The following is a 22649-nucleotide window of genomic DNA, read 5'->3' on the forward strand; positions in this document are numbered from 1 at the left end:
CACCTAAATAAACCAACTCTTCTTACATTGACCATCACAGAAAGTATAGAAAATTTGTTAATTGTGTGTATCCAACTGTAAAAGGTGTTGTACATGTTGTAGTCAATTTGATGTATAGCTTGGAGCAAAAATGATCATTCTAATGAGTCAAATGCTTTCTTGATGTAAACTTTCAATGCCATATATTTACCCTCAAAGACATTTTTGTCCAATTGATTAATGGCTTCATGTGCCACCGTTATGTAATTTTATTATTGTCTGCTCTTTATGAAATCTCTTTCATTGTTGCAAATAATTTTAGGGGCAAGATGGTTAGTCTATCTGCTATAATCTTAGTGATTGTTTTTAATTGGAAATTTGTCAGGGAAATTGGCCTGAAATTTTTTCAATTTATCCACCCCTTTTACTTTTTTTTTTTGTTGATTTCAATCCAATAAACTTATATGACTGCAGTGAACTTATTCAATACAAGAATACAACATTTAAGTTCTCTTTTGAAAGTGTCATAATTCTGTAACAACTAGATAAAAAAAACTAAGCTTTTAGCAGCTTCATAGGGTTTTCTTGCAGTCCAAGGAATTTACAATGCATTCTGAGTCAGCTACATTAGCCGCATAACTCTAATTTCTCCTCTTTCCTCCTCCATTCATCTCATCATCATTATTCTCTCTCCCTCTCTTGCATCCTTCACAAGTTTCCCAATTTCTTTTCTCATCATTTCTTGCTTGATGCTTGCCATCCAAGTCACCACCATATTGCTCCTTCGGAATCCACCTTCGAGAATTATCATCTTTGATCCCCCATCCCCATCCAGCAAGGTGTGGTTCAAATGACTTTATTACTTTTTTACCCTCCCATGCACTAGGTCCGGGTCCCCGTCCCGAACCAGAAGACTGATTTAAGAGGAAAGAATTTCCGAGAATCTCATTCTCCTTACGCTTTTCCTTCATGTTCCGGCGGGCCTCTTCTACTCTATCCAATTCTAGATAGAGTTCAGGATCGACACTTGCGTCCCAATCTACATCATCGATGTGCATGTCGGGATCAGGCAACGGAATATCGCTGGGAAAGCCGTTGATCTCAGCCCAAAACCTGTGTTTTGCATTATCAAACGCCTCTTTGACAGCAGAATCTTCCCAGTTTGCGACATTGGAATAGATAAACATATTATTCTTGCCTTCTATTAGCTTTTCCCATGGAACTGAACCAACGGAAGCACAAAACTTCTTTTCCCATGCAGGAACTGTTGAAAACCCATTATCTGTGAACCAAAAGAAATAAATATAATCAAAAGAAAGAACAAAACCAAACCAAAGAAAGTGGAAACGAAAAGACACTTACCAGAAGACGGTTTTCCGTTATAAGATGAGGCCATTTCAATTAGACAACAAAGACAGAATAAGTTCTCCGAGGTTTCTTGTTTCTTCTAAAACATATATCCTTAGATTTGTACTTGCTTGGTATTTATAGGAACAAGTTGGTTTCTTTGGCCATTATTTTTGAGACCAAATAGAAAAGTTTTAATCAACCAGATTTTGAAAATTAATAAATGTATTCATGAGACATTAAAGAGAAATGCATATTTATGGAACTTCTTTATGTTGATTCTATATCAGTTAATTAATTGCATCGCATCACATGTTGACTTGGTTTATGAAATTTTGGATATTTCCACGTGTGTGCATGTATGTGACACAATGAAGATTGTGGATATAGTAAAATGAAAGAAATTTAATTTTGAGATGTCAAGAAAAAACATAAGAGTTGAGATATCAGTGAAGAAATGTGCGATAAAAACGTAAGAGTTGAGATATTAGACCATGGTGTCTTGACATCTCAAAATTAAATTTCTTTCATTTTAATGGAATTTATACGATGTTCATTTTATTTGTATAATTATTTGTAGAAATATTTTGCCCACTTGATAATATAAATTATCAATTAAAACCGTTAATTAAAAGAAAATATGAGATTAAAATTTAGAGCAAATCTTTAAACCTACTCTTAAAGACAGTATAATCGAGTTGACTCGTGAACCTAACGAGTCGAACTATGTATAGTTCAAGTTCAACTCATTTAGTTTAGGAACTTAGTTTTTACCTCATATTCATCTCATTTGGTTCATGAACCTAGTTCAACGATTTAATTTTCGAATCAAATTTCAAACTATTTTCGAGTTGGTTCGATTCATTGCCAACCCTAAGAGGAATTAACCTACCGCGTCCAATTATGTCCAATTATACTCGACACTCTCGTTTTAGGTGTTTTTAATGTTAATGTCCTCATATATTATCAGAAAATTTGAAATTTTCTGATAATTATCAAAAATTTTGAACAATATCAGAAATTTTGTTAAAATTATTGTTTTTTATCGCGTGGGGTACCGAAAATTTCAAAATTTTTGGTAGTACTGATGCTTTTTTTCCCTCCTGTTTTTTATAACTTTTTCTTGTATAATAAATTCGGTAAAATAAATATCCGACATAATATATATAAAATTGTCATACATATATGCATAAAAAATAAACTACAATGACTTTTTATACCTTCTATTCGGGTTCAAACCCCGATCTAGGTTAAATATAGGGGTGGGAATAGGCCAGGCCGACTAACAGGGGCCTACGGCCCAGCCTACATAGGCCTACGTCAGGCCAGGCTTTTTAGATAAATAGAAAAGGCCTAGGCTTTTTTATAAGCCTATTTAGCTAAAAAGGCTAGGCCACAGGCCACATAAAAAGCCTTTTAAGCCTAAAAGGCCGACCTATTTAAATAAATATGAATAATTTTATTATTATTATATTATATTTTTTACTTTAAATTAAAAATATAAAAAAAAATTTAGTTATCATGAAGAAATTATGAAAATAAGATGAAAAGAATCTTATGAACAATGTCATAAGTTGTTTCGATAAGTTCTCTCAAACAAATAATATCACAAAATTTATGCTACTAGGTAAACTCAAATAAACTAGTACAAACAAACATTTTATCTCGCTGATCTTTTAATTTGTTAGTCTATATAAAGACGAGTTAAATGACTTATTTACAAATGTTCAAATGAAATAGGCTTTTAAGTAGGCTAATAGGCCAATCAGGCCTTCGAAAAGGCCAGGCCCAGGCCAAAAAAATAAGCATATGATAGGCTACAGGCCAGGCTTAGGCTTTGAATATTATAGCAGGCCAGGCTCAGGCTTGGCAAAGCCTAGCTCGGCCCAGCCTATTCCCACCCCTAGTTAAATATATCCCATGATGCACACAACCATATAAAATATTTATAATATTGTCAGTCAATCGTGAACTTTAAATCATCAAAAACATTTAACTTTAATTATAATGACATAAATGTTTGGTTTAAATCCTTACAATATTTATTTGTTAAAGAAATTTAATCATTGATTTTAATCATTTCAATCCAATATGTTTGTCATTGCATTTATTCAACATAAGACACATTTTAAACTATCATACCTTTGAAAGCATCCCAATACAACACGTCAGCCAAACTTCCTGGGTAGACTAGGACTCGCTTCACGCTCCAATCACATATCTGCACCTTGATAACCATTGGATTATTCTCATGAGCTAAAACTCCCTCCATATCCTTCTTGGAAAAACTAATGGTCATTGAGCCAACCTCTTTCTCAGTCACCAGCTCCTCTGAAACATGTATTACCACCCGAGCGTACCTTTTCCTGGAAGAACTTGTTTCCCCTCTCCCAGCGAAACCACCGACAATGGTGTTGAGTGTATGCCAGGCTACACGAGATTCACGTACCTCTTCGGGTCCTTGCTCTTCTTTTGTGAAGGATTTCCGAGTTAGAGTCGTCACTGGAAGGACTCCTACAATGGAACATCGGTTCATAACATTCGCAATTTAGGGACACCTACTAGCATTAGGGGTGTTTGGCTACTCATAATATTCGAAAGGGTTACAAAATAAAATGTAGATATTACAAAGATTAATCAATTCCGTTGATCTTCAATTGCGGTTGCCCTTGAAGATCGTTCTTCTTCGAAACCCTTGTTAGCTCCCTCTCTTGTGTAATTCTCTCTTCTCTATAATCCAAGATGCCGCCCTTTACCATATAACAAATCTAACTAGCAGTAGGTCTTCCAATTTGCAAGAGAAAGGTCCAAAGTGCCCATAGGATGTCAAAACACTTAAACACTAAAAACAACACATTTTATGTCGCGCGTGCCGACACGGGCCGTGTCAGGTGACACAGGCACCCATGTTGGCCCTCTTCCTTTATTAAACAAAATTCTATGTTTCAGGCCTCCTGACACGGGCCGTGTCAGGTGACACGGGCAACCGTTTCATGCTTCTGTTTTTTCTTCCCTCGCACCATTTAGCTATCATCCTGACACGGGCTGTGTTAGGTGACACGGGAACCCGTGCCAGGCTTCTGTTCTTGAGAAAATCACACTTTTAACTTCCACAGAATGCACTTAGGCTTAGCATCAATTGCTCGGACTTGTTCTCTTGTACCTGAAACATTAACACTACCAAACTAAGCATAAAAAACACCTTAATTGTTATGTAATTCAAAGCAATGAAATGCAAAATGACCAAACAAAAAAACTAAAATAAAATACGAAAAAAGATAAAGGATAAAACATTATGTTACCGAAATGATAGACTTTTGCCGAATGATTGATGAAAACGAAGTACAAATGGTAACCGATCACTCCTATTTCCTGTTTGTCCTCTAACATCCTTCATATTCGACAACAGCCTGCCCCTCTGAATTAGAATTTCAATTTCCTACTTAAGCTGGTGGCAGTCTTCCATCTGATTTCCATGTAGCCGGTGAAATGCTCACCATGCTCCTTCATCTTTATCCATGACCGTATTGGCCATGTACAGACGCCACAATTCACAAAACAAGTTGAGATAATACACTTATTTAAAGATCTCCGCCCTACTGGTATTCAGTGGGGTGTAGTCCTCGTCTTTTCCCGAAGGGCGCCGGGGTGGTGGCCCCTGGACTAGGCGCTCTCTCGGCCCAACTTTATGATAGTCCCTCCACTGCACCACTGTTTCGTCTCTGCACCTCACTCTTTCTTTACTATCTTGAGATTTCTTCTCCATGTTACTTTATTCCCCCTGATATAACATTATTCCCTGGTGATCACCTCATCCATGCTATACACCAGATTTTGCGCCAGGGACTCATTGAACTGTCTAACTCTAAGAACATACTGAAAATCCCCGACGAACATTTCCTGATTCGGGTGAGAATCCTAAATGGTTTCCTCATTGAACCGGGCCAGGAACTCCCTGAGTAAATTCGACTATGCTTGTCGAACATTGAACAGGCTAGTAGTTGCCACCTTACGATGCTTACTTTCCGAGAAGTGTTGCACCATTTTCTTGGTTAGGTCCTGATAGCTAACGACGGAATGACGGGAGGCTCATGTACCACCTTAGAGATACATCTTTGAAGGTTCTAGACATAATCTTGAACTTCAACTAGTCGAAGCCCTAACTATCGCAATTTGGGTGTTGATGGAAATGATGTGTTCGTAAGGATTGGTCTTGCCATCAAAGGAGGCCAACGATGGCAGTTTGAAACTCTCTAGAACTTGGTCGTTCCATATCGCCTTGGAGATTGATTTAGGATCCATAAGGGTTTCTTTTGGGTCTCCATCCCCTTGGCTTTGTGCCTGCAAAGTATGAAAGCTATCTTGTAGATTCTCATTTTGATGTCGCAAGGCTTCAACCACGACCAACAAGTGGGCCATGTCTGGTGGCAGATCTTTGCTGGTGAGTGATGCCACAGACATTTATGAGAACGAAAGGAAAAAGAAATGGTGGTCAGACCTGGGAAAGTTTTACCAGGACCTTGCGGTGGGCGCCAAATGTTCTTGCTAAAAACACTAAAAGGTTGACTTCCTTGCTATTGTTTAAGGAGAAGCGCAAATGTATGTATTTTACGTGTCTTTGTTGTGCTTTTTTTTTACATCCTTTTCTCCTTCAGACGAATGTCTTTATATTGGCCTAGAGCAACACCTTATAGCCACATTTAAGGAGTGCCTTTTAGCGTCCCTATTCATTCATCACCCTGTAGCGTCCATCGTCACCATAATCATCTGTAATAATGCTATGTAATACTTTTTCTTCTATCATCAAGAGCGACAGTTACAACACTCAGGCTTCTACATGTTTCGGGTTCTCTGGCCAACCCCCGAGTACCGGCTCTATATCCGGCTTTAGGGTGGCTTCTCTCGCGCTTGTGTTACTATCTGGCTCCCCAGATACCATCCATCACCCTCCGACTACATACTCAATAGAGGCACACTTGTCTAATCGGATTCGGCTTTCCATACAATATTTATTAGTTAAATAAATTTTATCATTGATTTTAATCATTTCAATCCAATATGTTTGTCATTGCATTTATTCAACATAAGACACATTTTAAACTATTATAGTACTATAACACCTAGGTAACAAAACCTATATCCTCAACTGTTTAAAAAAAAGGAGCCTTTAGCAGCTCCATAAGACCTTTTTACAGTCCAAGAATTTTACCATAAAGTAGGAGTATAGTTTCTCCTCATTCCTCTTCTTCCTCCTCATCCTCATCCTCTTCTCCCCTTCCTCCTCCTTTATTTCTTCTTTTTGGATTCGTCTTATACTCATTATTAACATGATGCTATGCAGGGTTCTTAGATCATGACATGCTATTCTATGAACTTTTGTAATTTCCTTCCCATGTTCCCCAATTTATGCTCTAGACATTTTTTTCTTGATACTTGTCATGAAAGTCACCACCACAATACTCCTTTTGAATCCACCGTTGAGAATCATAGACCAGATGGTTTCTTTATCTCCATCCTTTAGCCATGATCTTAAATTGCGGTTGCGGTCATTGCGGTTTTTGCAATACAAATTACGATCGTTGCGGCGTGAATTCATATTTAAGAAAAAAATATTATATTATATTATTTATTTTTCAATTTCACATGTCTTCTATTTCTTCTCTAAATTTTCATATATTTCATTAACAGTTTGTCATCATTTTGAATATCACTCATCCTTTTAAAATATATCTTAAATCTACGATATAATCAGAAAAGAAGGTAGACCAAATAATTTTTGTGAGCATTGCATAATCTCTTGTTACCTAATGCGGATGATGCAGTGTTATGATGCGGATGTTGCGGTGTTATGATGCGATTTTCTTTGTGATTTGCAATCACACCACAATTACGGCCTGATGCGGATGCAGACATTTCCGCAACTGCAATATTGCGGTCGCATCACGTGATGCGTACTGCAATTTAAAATCACGCCTTCAACAACATAGCTTGGTTCGGGTGCCTTTATTACTTCTTTGTCACCTTCCTCCCATCCAGTAGGTTCGAGTCTCCATCCAAGATTGGAGAAAGACTGTTTCAAATTGAGAGAATGATCGATAATCAAAGCCTCATGGCCCCTTTCTTTCGGATTATGCTTTGCCTCTAATTCTCTATCCAACTCTTGATAGAGTTCTGAATCAACACTTGTATCCCTATCTACATCGTCGATGTTGGAATCGGGCAATGGAATGTTGCAGGAAAAGTCATTGTTCTCAGCCCAAAACCTGAATTTTGCATCATCAAATGCCTCTTTGTTAGCGTTGTCTTCCCAATTCATCACATGGCATGCATATTCATATATCGCTTATCTGTGAACCAAAAGAAGTAAAAAGAATCAAAATAAAGAACCAAACCAAACGAAAGAATGGGAAAACAAAAACACACTTTACCATTTCACGACGATGAGATGAGTTTGATATTTTAAAGATTTAATCTGCCAGTAATTAAGTTATGTGTTATTTCTATTACTAATAAATTTATTTGCAAAATGTAAAGTTTATTTATAAATTAGTTTTTAATCAACTGGTATTTAAGTGATACTGACATGCAATGTAATATGTTCGATTAAAACATCACTCACTCAACGTCAAAATATTAATAACCACACCTAAAGAATTGTACTAGTTTTGTCCATACTAAAAAGTGAGAAGAAGTGAGAAGAAGAAATTGAAATTGGTCGAAGAACATGATATGAAGCACCGAGAAATTCTTTTAAAATTGTTGACATTTCTTTAAAACTATTTCCTTTTTCCTTCAGCAAACAGTTACTCCCTCTTTCTCTTATTTCTATTTATCCATATATTTTTTTCAAAAATTTTAAGTTCTGAATTATTTATGTATTGTTTCAATTGAAATTTCTTTTATTAATTTATTATATTGCTAACAAAAATATTTTATTTCTGCAGATATCGGGAATTCTACACAACCTTAAACTATTTCTGTTGTTAGGTATAATGTATGTTGCATGTTATTTATATTTCATAATTGATTATAATGTTATTAAAACTAGAATATATTAATAAATTTGTTTTATTTTATTGTTTTAAATAATTCAATAAAATTTATTTAGATCTCTAACTTAATTTTATGCAACTGTTTGATAAAAATCAAGGTTGTCAAGGGTAAGGATAGATAGAGGAATAAAAAAAGCCCTAAATTGTAAGACCTTAACAATTAAGTCCCTATATGACCCATTTTTTTTAGTCCCTTTACTAAATGAATATTTTTTTGCCCCCATAATTCAAAGCCCCATTTTTGTTTTTTATGGGGCCTAAGTTAAGGCCCCAAAATATAATTTGTTTGAAACTAAATGATTTGAAAATTAAACGATTTTTTTCAAAAATATAGAAGTGGACTTTCCGAAACATGGATTTTTTATCGAAAATATAAAACGTCGACTTTTTAAGGAAAAATCAATTTTTTGTCGAAAAAATATTAAAAATCGACCTTTTCAAAAATTAAACCGATTTTTTATCGAAAAACAAAAGTCTCTTTTTTACGGTAAAAAACCGATTTTTTTCGAAAATATAAAAAATTAATTTTTCCAAAAATATAAAAAGTCGACTTTTCCAAAATAAACTCGAATTTTTGTCGAAAATACAAATAGTTGACTTTTTCGACAAAAACTCGATTTTATTGAAAAAAATCCGAGTTTTTATCGAAAATATAAAAAGTTATATGAATCGTTGACTTTTAAAATAATACGAGTTTTTGTCGAAAATATAAAACATCGTCTTTTCTGTAAAATTACCGACTTTTTGTCGGAAATATAAAAAGTCAATTTTTTCGAAAAAAATTGATTTTTGTCATAAATATAAAACGTGGACTATTCCGAAAAAAACGATTTTTTGTCGAAAATCTAAAAAGTCGACTTTTTCCAAAAAAAAATCAATTTTTTGTCAAAAATATAAAAGTCGACTTTTTCGAGAAAAAATTGGTTTTTTGTCGAAAATATTAAAAGTCGACTTTTCCGGAAAAAAATTGATTTTTAATGTTTGTCGAAAATATAAAAGTCGACTTTTCCGAGAAAAAATACATTTTTTTTCAAAAGTATACAAAAATCGATTTTTATCAAAACTAAAAAAATCAATTTTTTATTAAAAATAAAAGACATCTTCTCAATGAGGACAATGAAAACAGTTGCACCGAAAAGACATCATGGATGAAAGATGAGAATATCGTTGTTGTTGTCCCGAAGTATTTTGATCAACGTTATGCTTGCTATTTCCGCGAGTCCGATTTTGTCCCTATCAACTTACAACCAGCAGGGACCAAATGGGATGACCTCTGTAATTTCAAAGGCCGTCCTAATTGGTAGATACAACCGGTAGAACCATCGTGATTAATTCGAACTTGACAACTCAGATTGTGGCTGAATCTCTTTCTCTGACATAATACAGTAGGAAATTTCTAGTCGTAAACCGTGGAGTTGAAGAATTAATCCTCGTTGGTCATTATTTCTTGATCCAAAATGACAATGATGCGTTTAAACTGTTTACGTTGAACCAAACTGAAAAAGTATGTGTTGAGATATCTCAATTGGGGGACAGAGTGGTATTCTTAGGGAACAATTCTAATTTCATAGCGCCTGGGTCGGAATTGCAGGTTACTACATCAAATGTGATTGGGTTTTGGGAAAAATATTCTCTTAATACTGGTTATCTGAAATAATATAACCTAGACGACCGTAGTGTCACTCACTTGTATCATGAATTCAGTCGTCTTTTTTGGCCAGCCCCAATGTGGGTGAACGAGTGGTTAAAGCAATTGCCTTTCCACCAAATTTGGTGAAAATAAGGTATGTGATTCATTTATTAATTTTTTTTTATAAGAAAGCAAAGCAAGTGTGATGGATTTGATATGTAATGATTCTTCTGGTTAATGGTTGAAATATATCCATGTGATTACTTAATCTCTATTTGTGTCAAGTTCGAAAAGTTCCAAGCCATTATATCCCATTAGAAGCTTTCAATATTGTAAAATTAAGTGAAATAATTGCAATACAGGAAATATCAATAAAGATGTAAGACATGCATATTATTGATTCATTGATATGTAATATTAAATCTTACTAACTTTTAGTGTCACAAATGGTAATTGCTGATTTTCACTCATTGTTCAATTGTTTGACACAAAAATGCTAAATACATTAATTGTTTTAGTGCCACAAATGTTATATTAGTATTCAAATATATTTTATATGTTTTGGATATTTGCAGATCGATTATGATTTATAAGGCAAGTCTCTATGTGGTAGTATTTTGAGGAGTAAAAAAAAACTCTAAATTGCAAGGCCCTAACAATTAAGCCCCTATATGGTCAATTTTTTTCTAGTCCATTTACTAAATGAATATTTTTTTGGCCCCATATTTCAAAGCCCCTTAGCATTTTTGTTTTTTATGGGGCCTAAGTTAAGGCCCCAAAATATAATTTGTTTGAAACTAAATGGTTTGAAAATTAAACAATTTTTTTCAAAAATAGAAAAAGTGGACTTTCTGAAACATGGATTTTTTACATCGAAAACATAAAACGTCGACTTTTTACGGAAAAAACAATTATTTGTCAAAAATATAAAAAATCGACCTTTTAAAAAATTAAACTAATTTTTTGTCGAAAAACAAAAGTCGACTTTTTACGGTAAAAAAATGATTTTTTTCGAAAATATAAAAAAATTAATTTTTCCAAAAATATAAAAAGTCGACTTTTCCAAAAAAAATCGGATTTTTGTCAAAACACAAAAAGTTGACTTTTTCGGCAAAAACTCGATTTTTGGCGAAAATACCAAAAGTCAATTTTATTGAAATAAAATTCAAGTTTTTATCGAAAATATAAAAAGTTATATGAAACCTTGACTTTAAAAAAAATGATTTTTGTCCAAAATGAAAAGTGTCAAGTTTTTTTGAAAAAATTCAATTTTTTTCGAAAATATAAAATATCGACTTTTCTGAAAAATAACCGACTTTTTGTCGGAAAAATTAAAAGTCGATTTTTTTGAAAAAAAAACTGATTTTTGTCAAAAATATAAAACGTCGACTTTTCCGGAAAAAAATCGAGTTTTTGTCGAATATCTAAAAAGTCGACTTTTTCGAGAAAAAAAATCATTTTTTGTCAAAAATATAAAAAGTCGATTTTTTAAAGAAAAAATTGATTTTTGTCGAAGATATTAAAAGTCGACTTTTCCGGAAAAAATTGATTTTTTATGTTTGTCGAAAATATAAAAGTCGACTTTTCCGAGAAAAAATTGATTTATTTCGAAAGTATAAAAAAATCAGTTTTTTTCAAAAATAAAAAAATCAATTTTTTATTAAAAATAAAAAACATCTTTTTTATGAGAACAATGAAATTAGTTGCACCGAAAAGACAACATGCATGGATGAAAGATGAGAATATCGTTGTTGTTGTCCCGTAGTATTTTGATCAACTATATGCTTGTTATTTCCGCGAGTTCGATTTTGTCCCTATCAACTTACAGCCAGTAAGGACCAAATGGGATGACCTCTATAATTTCAAAGGCCGTCCATATTTAATAGATACAACCGGTAGAATCATCGTGATTAATTCGGACTTGACAACTCAGATTGTGGCTGAATCCCTTTCTCTGACACAATACAGTAGGAAATTTCTGGTCGTAAACCGTGGAGTTGAATAGTTAATCCTCCTTTTTCATTATTTCTTGAGCCAAAATGACAGTGATGCGTTTAAACTGTTTACGTTGAACCAAACTGAAAAAGTATGGGTTGAGATATCTCAATTGGGGGACAGGGTGGTATTCTTAGGGAGTAACTCTAATTTCATGGCGTATGGGTCGGAATTGCAGGTTACTACTTCAAATGTGATTGTGTTTTGGGAAAAATTGTAACACCCTTCTAAACCCCGCGGAAATTAATAAAATAATTCAGAGTAAAACATGAAAACAAGGGTGCCACAATTCCAATTAAAACAAATTTATCATAACATCTTTAATACCACATCCCATAATACAACCAAGATCATAAAAATAGAGTTATTAAAACATGAACCCTAAGCTAACGTTCCCCAGCGTTACAATTATCAGAGCATGACACTTGACGCTAAACTAACACACTGACTCATGAGCTAATCCTCACCAAGTCGAAAGTCGCTATCTCCAATATGAAAATGTCAACATGTAAAAGTGAGTCTCATTCGAATTAATAAGTATTATACAGTCATAAGTAATAAAACATCATAGCACTATCATTCACCCAATCACAACATGTATTCAGATTTATAACAACTGATCAAGCACCAGAAACAAATACATCACCAAGTATAATACACAATCGTTTGGTCATACTATATTATCATGCACATGAATGAACTGACACTATGCATGTGGTACCATACATGGGCTAAACCCATCCAACTGATCTTTCATCATCTAGATACAGTCCAACCGGCACAAATTCCGCACAATGGGAATTATGCCCACCATCTGATCCACAACATCACCGGGATCCATCACCAAAACGCATATGAATGAATGTACACATATGACATACTTATAACATCACCGATCCGATGCTTCGCATCGTCTCATTATAACTCACCATTTCATCACCAATATGTATTAACAATCATTCAGTCATATCACATATAATCATGTCAAAACACCACCCAATCAATTGAAATTCAAGTGGCTACACCACCACAACAACAACACATTGTTACATTCACACATATATGTACACAATGATATAGTCCATTAATTAAATTAAATCACCATTTAAAATCAAATAGGACTACTATCCATTTCATCAACTCATCACATAAAGCTTTAAATTAGCTTCGCAACGCTCAAAACGGATATACAGTTTAAAAGTTATGCCCTTTAAAAAATCTGTCAAAAATTTGCTGCCATGCGTCGACGCAAATCCCCCTTCAGGTCGACGCATTGAATTTTCTGTCTCCCTCGGGTATGCGCACGCTGACCCTATAGGTCGATGCATGCTGTCACCCAGGTCGACTCAAACTGATACTTAGGTCGACGCATCCTGACGCTTAGGTCGACGCATTCATCGCAGATGCAGAATTTTTCTGCGATTTCAACAAGTTTCTCCTCCCAATTTCATCCAAATCGCACCAAAACAGTCTCATACCAAAAACATCATCAAATAACATATTATAACACAAATATATCATGTTTAGAAGTCATTTAACACCAAACCATTCATCAAATTCATCAATTACATCAATTCAACATTAACAACCTAAATTCCCAAAAACCGCAAAAACCAAAACATGCAATCGAATCAAACAACAATCCTAATCAGTTCACTACCCCTGATTATATAATAATCACTAACCCGAAGAGTCCCCCCTTACCTTTGATTTGAATCTTCGAAGGTCCTCTTCTTCCTCTTCTTCTCCTTTTCACGTATCTTCTCTGTTTCTCAAACTTTGCCCTTTTGCTTCTAATTTCCCTTTTTCACAATTCCTTTATTTTATGAAAACATAAAATAAATTAGTAATGGGCTCACTCACTTAGCACCCCCATATTACTAACACCACCATTTGGCCCAACGACTAACATTTTATAATTTCCCAATAATTCCAATAAAAATACCAATAATCCAAGAATTAATTTAAACTCCAATTAAATTAATAAATGTAAAATATGGGGTGTTACAACTCTCCCCCACTAAAAGAGTTTTCGTCCTCGAAAACATACTCCCAGTGAAAAGTTACGGATATGAGTCCTTCATCTGACTCTCCAGTTCCCAAGTAACACTTTCCTAGTCGATCCTCAAAATTCATTTGACATAACCAACGAAAGCATGTCTCATGCATTCAAACTCAGCTCTCACGTCGCATTCGACCACCCTAAATGTGTAGCACTCTCTATAAATCCAAAGGTTAACGACAATGAAACGTCGAGGTGCGACCCATACGATACGCTCAATAACTAAATAATATAATTATACAATCCACTGTATGATCACAACTGATCAACACTGCAGTAACGGATTCCATCCACCGAACGTATCAACCTTAGACACACCTTTCCATCAGAGCGATAAAGTAATACTTACACTTTTCCCCAACCGCTTCCTTCAAGAAACCCAATAATAATATTTCTATATCATTGAATTTCAACTTTCTGACTCCTCTTAAGTCACACCGGCAATCATCCAACACGTTACATTCTTCTTTTGCTGCGCCACTCTGATTTACTCATTACAATCATCATCACCAGCTAGATTTACTTAGTTTTACCCAATTCCGATTCTCTTTACTCATTCGTTTAAAATCCTCCTTTCCCATACATGGTACTAATTTACCACTTAGCAACACTTACACGTACTCAAAACAAATTCCTGAGTTACTACGTCTATTAAAACATTCCCATCCATCGGAATGAGTACTCACAAGTAGTTATAATCACATTCATCGACCTCAATATACCATTGCTTACAAAATAGCTCAAACTGAGTTCCACTCTTCTCTAAGAATTAAATCAACTTCATCCTTCATAGAGTATACTTCCTCATTATATCTGGAATCTACAATAACACCTTACAACAGCACAAAATTATTATAGCATCATATGGTATCAACTCATCGTCTTAACTTCGTCGAATACATACTCGTCAACCTTGTACAACCATAAAAACATATTCATCATCTCGATAATTATTCAAAAGAGTTCTAATTCTTCGACACGACATCCTTAAACCCACTAGATTCTAAATCCAACATACAGATCAATGCATATTCTCTATGTAGGCTCCTGACATATTAATTCCTCACTTCCCACAAGTAGTACTCATAACACTACTCTACATCACACTTTCGCTGTGCGACTCTGATTACCCGTCTCAAATCATTTTTCCATCATGTTGCACTCTTTCATGTTCACTTCCTCATAAATTCACACAACATAGTGAGTGATTATTCTCACGGCTTAGTATTCATCACATCTTAAACCATTAAGGTAACAAAACAAGTTCATCCCATCTATATGATTTTCGTCTACTACCAACAAGAGATTAAGGGTGATCAAGTCCTCAATTTGTCAATAGATAGCCGACAATCATATTTAAGCATAAACTGTCGTTACTACATAATAGTGTCCTTTCTGAGTTAGCACTTAAACTCATTAACATCGTCGTAGTCCAATAATTCACTATGGTGTCCTTCTTCTAGAATACTCTTTCGAAGTTCAGCAACATCAAGAATACAAATTCTGTCACCAAACCTCGGTATACCATTCTTGTCAACTCGGAATTCACCGCCTTTGCCTTGATTAATCAAAGTCAACTTATCGATTAATTCAACATCAACTTTCTGACCCTCTCTGATCTCTTCAAGGATACTACTAGTCAGCTTTAGCATACCCAATCTAACACTATTAGGAGTGTCTTCACATACCAAACTCAAATCTCTAAATTGTTCAGTTAAATCCAACTCTTTCACCAATAGCATCGACATATTTAAAGATTTCCTACTGAACGCAGTAACACAACATTCATAACTCGTGGTTTTACCCCAAATTCCATGACATCTGTCGCGCCCAAATATCATTCCACTCGAAATCTCAACAAGCCTTCCTCACATCAATAGGTGTTAGAAATTCTCTACAATTCTTCTTTTATACCTATCGTTACTTTGTCATCACAAATACGACTCCAAGAGTTCCAAAGTTTATTCCATCTTTACTACTAATTCACTTCTCACTAAAATCCATCGGTACTCAATCATCTTTATTACCGAATATCTCATCAGCTTATTCATCAACAACATATTCTACTCAACGTCGTTTCAAACAATCGCGGTAGTAGACATTCTTATTCAACAAGTTTCACACTTCCGTAAACGACTTTAAAATATCTCCTCATAGGATCACCCTACTGTATTTATAACTCTCCCATAAGGTAGAACATAATCTCTCCTCTTCGTATGTTCAAACGACACATTAATCCGACACTCGGAACTCAAGATATGAATTTTCCAACGTTATCCAAAATGCAACATCGACATCATGCAGCGACGCTCTATACGGTATTCCCAAAACTCTTCAAATGGTATATTCAATTCTTACAATTACTTCTCAACAACCTTCTAATTATTCCTTCAATCCGTTCAACGATGACACTGACGTCCCGTGCAGTACCAATAACCAAGTCTAGTTCTAAGAACAAGAGTAACTGTAACTTCACCTCTTTCCAACGCCATCCTGTCACAATTAATTATGTTACAGCTGCTGCAACCATTTTTATAACAAAGTTCATCTTGTTAGATTTCCGACGCTTCAAACGGAACTCAAATCGGATGTCCAGAACTCCAGTTATGAATTTCCAAAGTTCTATAGCTATTCAACAATTTTCCTGCGTTTTGCTTACGAAAATCTCACTCCAAAACTCATTCTCTTCAACTCGGTCACATTCCAAACAGCCCGTTATCATATCTCTTCACTTCCAAACATTCTTATAACTTGAGCAACACATCCCATCGCCGAAGCGCGATTTCTGAAACATTACGACATCAATCCTCTTTGCAACTTGCAGTTGAACCTGTTCCGAGACGTAAGGCTACTCAACTGACAACTTCGGAGTCCATCAGCTGAGCTGATACATTGCAACTTTCTAATTTCTCCCTCCTATAATAATCATCAATTACCTCTAATCATCTTTCTCCAGGATGTTCCAACTCAATTACCAGTCAAGTCTTAATTTCAAGTCACCTTCGATTCGAAAAACAACAACTCCAACAATGCTTGCACTGTTGCCAACAACAGCCTACTGAATCAATCATCTTACAACTGAAACATAACCGAGAAGGGAAGCTTCTCCCCCACTTGTTTCAAACCAACCTCTGCAACAAACAACCAAGTACCGACAGTGATTCACTCACATGTCGCATACCAAGGGATAATACGCCGACAGTATTCAACTGTCGTGCAACTCAACTGACTCGACAATTGGCCGGACAGACCGACCTGCTCTGATACCACTATTGTAACACCCTTCTAAACCCCGCGGAAATTAATAAAATAATTCAGAGTAAAACATGAAAACAAGGGTGCCACAATTCCAATTAAAACAAATTTATCATAACTTCATTGCCATGCATTCACTGAGGAAATTCAACATAATTCATCATAACTCATAAAATAATCTCATGTCAACACAGTGGAAATCCAACATTCAGATGAGTATAACATCTTTAATACCACATCCCATAATACAACCAAGATCATAAAAATAGAGTTATTAAAACATGAACCCTAAGCTAACGTTCCCCAGTGTTACAATTATCAGAGCATGACACTTGACGCTAAACTAACACACTGACTCATGAGCTAATCCTCACCAAGTCGAAAGCCGCTATCTCCAATCTGAAAATGTCAACATGTAAGGGTGAGTCTCATTCGAATTAATAAGTATTATACAGTCATAAGTAATAAAACATCATAGCACTATCATTCACCCAATCACAACATGTATTCAGATTTATAACAACTGATCAAGCACCAGAAACAAACACATCACCAAGTATAATACACAATCGTTTGGTCATACTATATTATCATGCACATGAATGAACTGACACTATGCATGTGGTACCATACATGGGCTAAACCCATCCAACTGATCTTTCATCATCTAGATACAGTCCAACCGGCACAAATTCCGCACAATGGGAATTATGCCCACCATCTGATCCACAACATCACCGGGATCCATCACCAAAACGCATATGAATGAATGTACACATATGACATACTTATAACATCACCGATCCGATGCTTCACATCGTCTCATTACAACTCACCATTTCATCACCAATAAGTATGCACATGTATTAACAATCATTCAGTCATATCACATATAATCATGTCAAAACACCACCCAATCAATTGAAATTCAAGTGGCTACACCACCACAACAACAACACATTGTTACATTCACACATATATGTACACAATGATATAGTCCATTAATTAAATTAAATCACCATTTAAAATCAAATAGGACTACTATCCATTTCATCAACTCATCACATAAAGCTTTAAATTAGCTTCGCAACGCTCAAAACGGCGCTCAAAACGGATATACAGTTTGAAAGTTATGCCCTTTAGAAAATCTGTCAAAAAATTTGCTGCCATGCGTCGACGCAAATTCCCCTTCAGGTCGACGCATTGAATTTTCTGTCTCCCTCGGGTATGCGCACGCTGACCCTATAGGTCGATGCATGCTGTCACCCAGGTCGACGCAAACTGATACTTAGGTCGACGCATTCATCGCAGATGCAGAATTTTTCTGCGATTTCAACAAGTTTCTCCTCCCAATTTCATCCAAATCGCACCAAAACAGTCTCATACCAAAAACATCATCAAATAACATATTATAACACAAATATATCATGTTTAGAAGTCATTTAACACCAAACCATTCATCAAATTCATCAATTGCATCAATTCAACATTAACAACCTAAATTCCCAAAAACCGCAAAAACCAAAACATGCAATCGAATCAAACAACAATCCTAATCAGTTCACTACCCCTGATTATATAATAATCACTAACCCGAAGAGTCCCCCCTTACCTTTGATTTGAATCTTCGAAGGTCCTCTTCTTCCTCTTCTTCTCCTTTTCACGTATCTTCTCTGTTTCTCAAACTTTGCCCTTTTGCTTCTAATTTCCCTTTTTCACAATTCCTTTATTTTATGAAAACATAAAATAAATTAGTAATGGGCTCACTCACTTAGCACCCCCATATTACTAACACCACCATTTGGCCCAACGACTAACATTTTATAATTTCCCAATAATTCCAATAAAAATACCAATAATCCAAGAATTAATTTAAACTCCAATTAAATTAATAAATGTAAAATATGGGGTGTTACAACTCTCCCCCACTAAAAGAGTTTTCGTCCTCGAAAACATACTCCCAGTGAAAAGTTACGGATAGGAGTCCTTCATCTGACTCTCCAGTTCCCAAGTAACACTTTCCTAGTCGATCCTCAAAATTCATTTGACATAACCAACGAAAGCATGTCTCATGCATTCAAACTCAGCTCTCACGTCGCATTCGACCACCCTAAATGTGTAGCACTCTCTATAAATCCAAAGGTTAACGACAATGAAACGTCGAGGTGCGACCCATACGATACGCTCAATAACTAAATAATATAATTATACAATCCACTGTATGATCACAACTGATCAACACTGCAGTAACGGATTCCATCCACCGAACGTATCAACCTTAGACACACCTTTCCATCAGAGCGATAAAGTAATACTTACACTTTTCCCCAACCGCTTCCTTCAAGAAACCCAATAATAATATTTCTATATCATTGAATTTCAACTTTCTGACTCCTCTTAAGTCACACCGGCAATCATCCAACACGTTACATTCTGCTTTTGCTGCGCCACTCTGATTTACTCATTACAATCATCATCACCAGCTAGATTTACTTAGTTTTACCCAATTCCGATTCTCTTTACTCATTCGTTTAAAATCCTCCTTTCCCATACATGGTACTAATTTACCACTTAGCAACACTTACACGTACTCAAAACAAATTCCTGAGTTACTACGTCTATTAAAACATTCCCATCCATCGGAATGAGTACTCACAAGTAGTTATAATCACATTCATCGACCTCAATATACCATTGCTTACAAAATAGCTCAAACTGAGTTCCACTCTTCTCTAAGAATTAAATCAACTTCATCCTTCATAGAGTATACTTCCTCATTATATCTGGAATCTACAATAACACCTTACAACAGCACAAAATTATTATAGCATCATATGGTATCAACTCATCGTCTTAACTTCGTCGAATACATACTCGTCAACCTTGTACAACCATAAAAACATATTCATCATCTCGACAATTATTCAAAAGAGTTCTAATTCTTCGACACGACATCCTTAAACCCACTAGATTCTAAATCCAACATACAGATCAATGCATATTCTCTATGTAGGCTCCTGACATATTAATTCCTCACTTCCCACAAGTAGTACTCATAACACTACTCTACATCACACTTTCGCTGTGCGACTCTGATTACCCGTCTCAAATCATTTGTCCATCATGTTGCACTCTTTCATGTTCACTTCTTCATAAATTCACACAACATAGTGAGTGATTATTCTCACGGCTTAGTATTCATCACATCTTAAACCATTAAGGTAACAAAACAAGTTCATCCCATCTATATGATTTTCGTCTACTACCAACAAGAGATTAAGGGTGATCAAGTCCTCAATTTGTCAATAGATAGCCGACAATCATATTTAAGCATAAACTGTCGTTACTACATAATAGTGTCCTTTCTGAGTTAGCACTTAAACTCATTAACATCGTCGTAGTCCAATAATTCACTATGGTGTCCTTCTTCTAGAATACTCTTTCGAAGTTCAGCAACATCAAGAATACAAATTCTGTCACCAAACCTCGGTATACCATTCTTGTCAACTCGGAATTCACCGCCTTTGCCTTGATTAATCAAAGTCAACTTATCGATTAATTCAACATCAACTTTCTGACCCTCTCTGATCTCTTCAAGGATACTACTAGTCAGCTTTAGCATACCCAATCTAACACTATTAGGAGTGTCTTCACATACCAAACTCAAATCTCTAAATTGTTCAGTTAAATCCAACTCTTTCACCAATAGCATCGACATATTTAAAGATTTCCTACTGAACGCAGTAACACAACATTCATAACTCGTGGTTTTACCCCAAATTCCATGACATCTGTCGCGCCCAAATATCATTCCACTCGAAATCTCAACAAGCCTTCCTCACATCAATAGGTGTTAGAAATTCTCTACAATTCTTCTTTTATACCTATCGTTACTTTGTCATCACAAATACGACTCCAAGAGTTCCAAAGTTTATTCCATCTTTACTACTAATTCACTTCTCACTAAAATCCATCGGTACTCAATCATCTTTATTACCGAATATCTCATCAGCTTATTCATCAACAACATATTCTACTCAACGTCGTTTCAAACAATCGCGGTAGTAGGCATTCTTATTCAACAAGTTTCACACTTCCGTAAACGACTTTAAAATATCTCCTCATAGGATCACCCTACTGTATTTATAACTCTCCCATAAGGTAGAACATAATCTCTCCTCTTCGTATGTTCAAACGACACATTAATCCGACACTCGGAACTCAAGATATGAATTTTCCAACGTTATCCAAAATGCAACATCGACATCATGCAGCGACGCTCTATACGGTATTCCCAAAACTCTTCAAATGGTATATTCAATTCTTACAATTACTTCTCAACAACCTTCTAATTATTCCTTCAATCCGTTTAACGATGACACTGACGTCCCGTGCAGTACCAATAACCAAGTCTAGTTCTAAGAACAAGAGTAACTGTAACTTCACCTCTTTCCAACGCCATCCTGTCACAATTAATTATGTTACAGCTGCTGCAACCATTTTTATAACAAAGTTCATCTTGTTAGATTTCCGACGCTTCAAACGGAACTCAAATCGGATGTCCAGAACTCCAGTTATGAATTTCCAAAGTTCTATAGCTATTCAACAATTTTCCTGCGTTTTGCTTACAAAAATATCACTCCAAAACTCATTCTCTTCAACTCGGTCACATTCCAAACAGCCCGTTATCATATCTCTTCACTTCCAAACATTCTTATAACTTGAGCAACACATCCCATCGCCGAAGCGCGATTTCTGAAACATTACGACATCAATCCTCTTTGCAACTTGCAGTTGAACCTGTTCCCAGACGTAAGGCTACTCAACTGACAACTTCGGAGTCCATCACCATACCTGATACATTGCAACTTTCTAATTTCTCCCTCCTATAATAATCATCAATTACCTCTAATCATCTTTCTCCAGGATGTTCCAACTCAATTACCAGTCAAGTCTTAATTTCAAGTCACCTTCGATTCGAAAAACATTAACTCCAACAATGCTTGCACTGTTGCCAACAACAGCCTACTGAATCAACCATCTTACAACTGAATCATAACCGAGAAGGGAAGCTTCTCCCCCACTTGTTTCAAACCAAACTCTGCAACAAACAACCAAGTACCGACAGTGATTCACTCACATGTCGCATACCAAGGGATAATACGCCGACAGTATTCAACTGTCGTGCAACTCAACTGACTCAACGATTGGCCGGACAGACCGACCTGCTCTGATACCACTATTGTAACACCCTTCTAAACCCCGCGGAAATTAATAAAATAATTCAGAGTAAAACATGAAAACAAGGGTGCCACAATTCCAATTAAAA

The 22649-nt window shown here is 35.5% G+C and overlaps 1 protein-coding gene across 1 annotated transcript; it reads right to left on the reverse strand.

Annotated features, from left to right (window-relative positions):
• Window positions 1-620: 620 nt before the first annotated feature.
• On the reverse strand, window positions 621-1375 carry LOC131614869 (uncharacterized). The gene is made up of 2 exons (XM_058886407.1): window positions 1342-1375; window positions 621-1261 (listed from the first exon to the last, which is right to left on the reverse strand). Exons 1-2 carry the CDS (start codon window positions 1373-1375, stop codon window positions 621-623), a joined length of 675 nt encoding a protein of 224 aa, XP_058742390.1.
• Window positions 1376-22649: the final 21274 nt, after the last annotated feature.

The sequence above is a fragment of the Vicia villosa genome, linkage group LG6 (assembly GCF_029867415.1).
Source record: "Vicia villosa cultivar HV-30 ecotype Madison, WI linkage group LG6, Vvil1.0, whole genome shotgun sequence".
Lineage (NCBI taxonomy): Eukaryota > Viridiplantae > Streptophyta > Magnoliopsida > Fabales > Fabaceae > Vicia > Vicia villosa.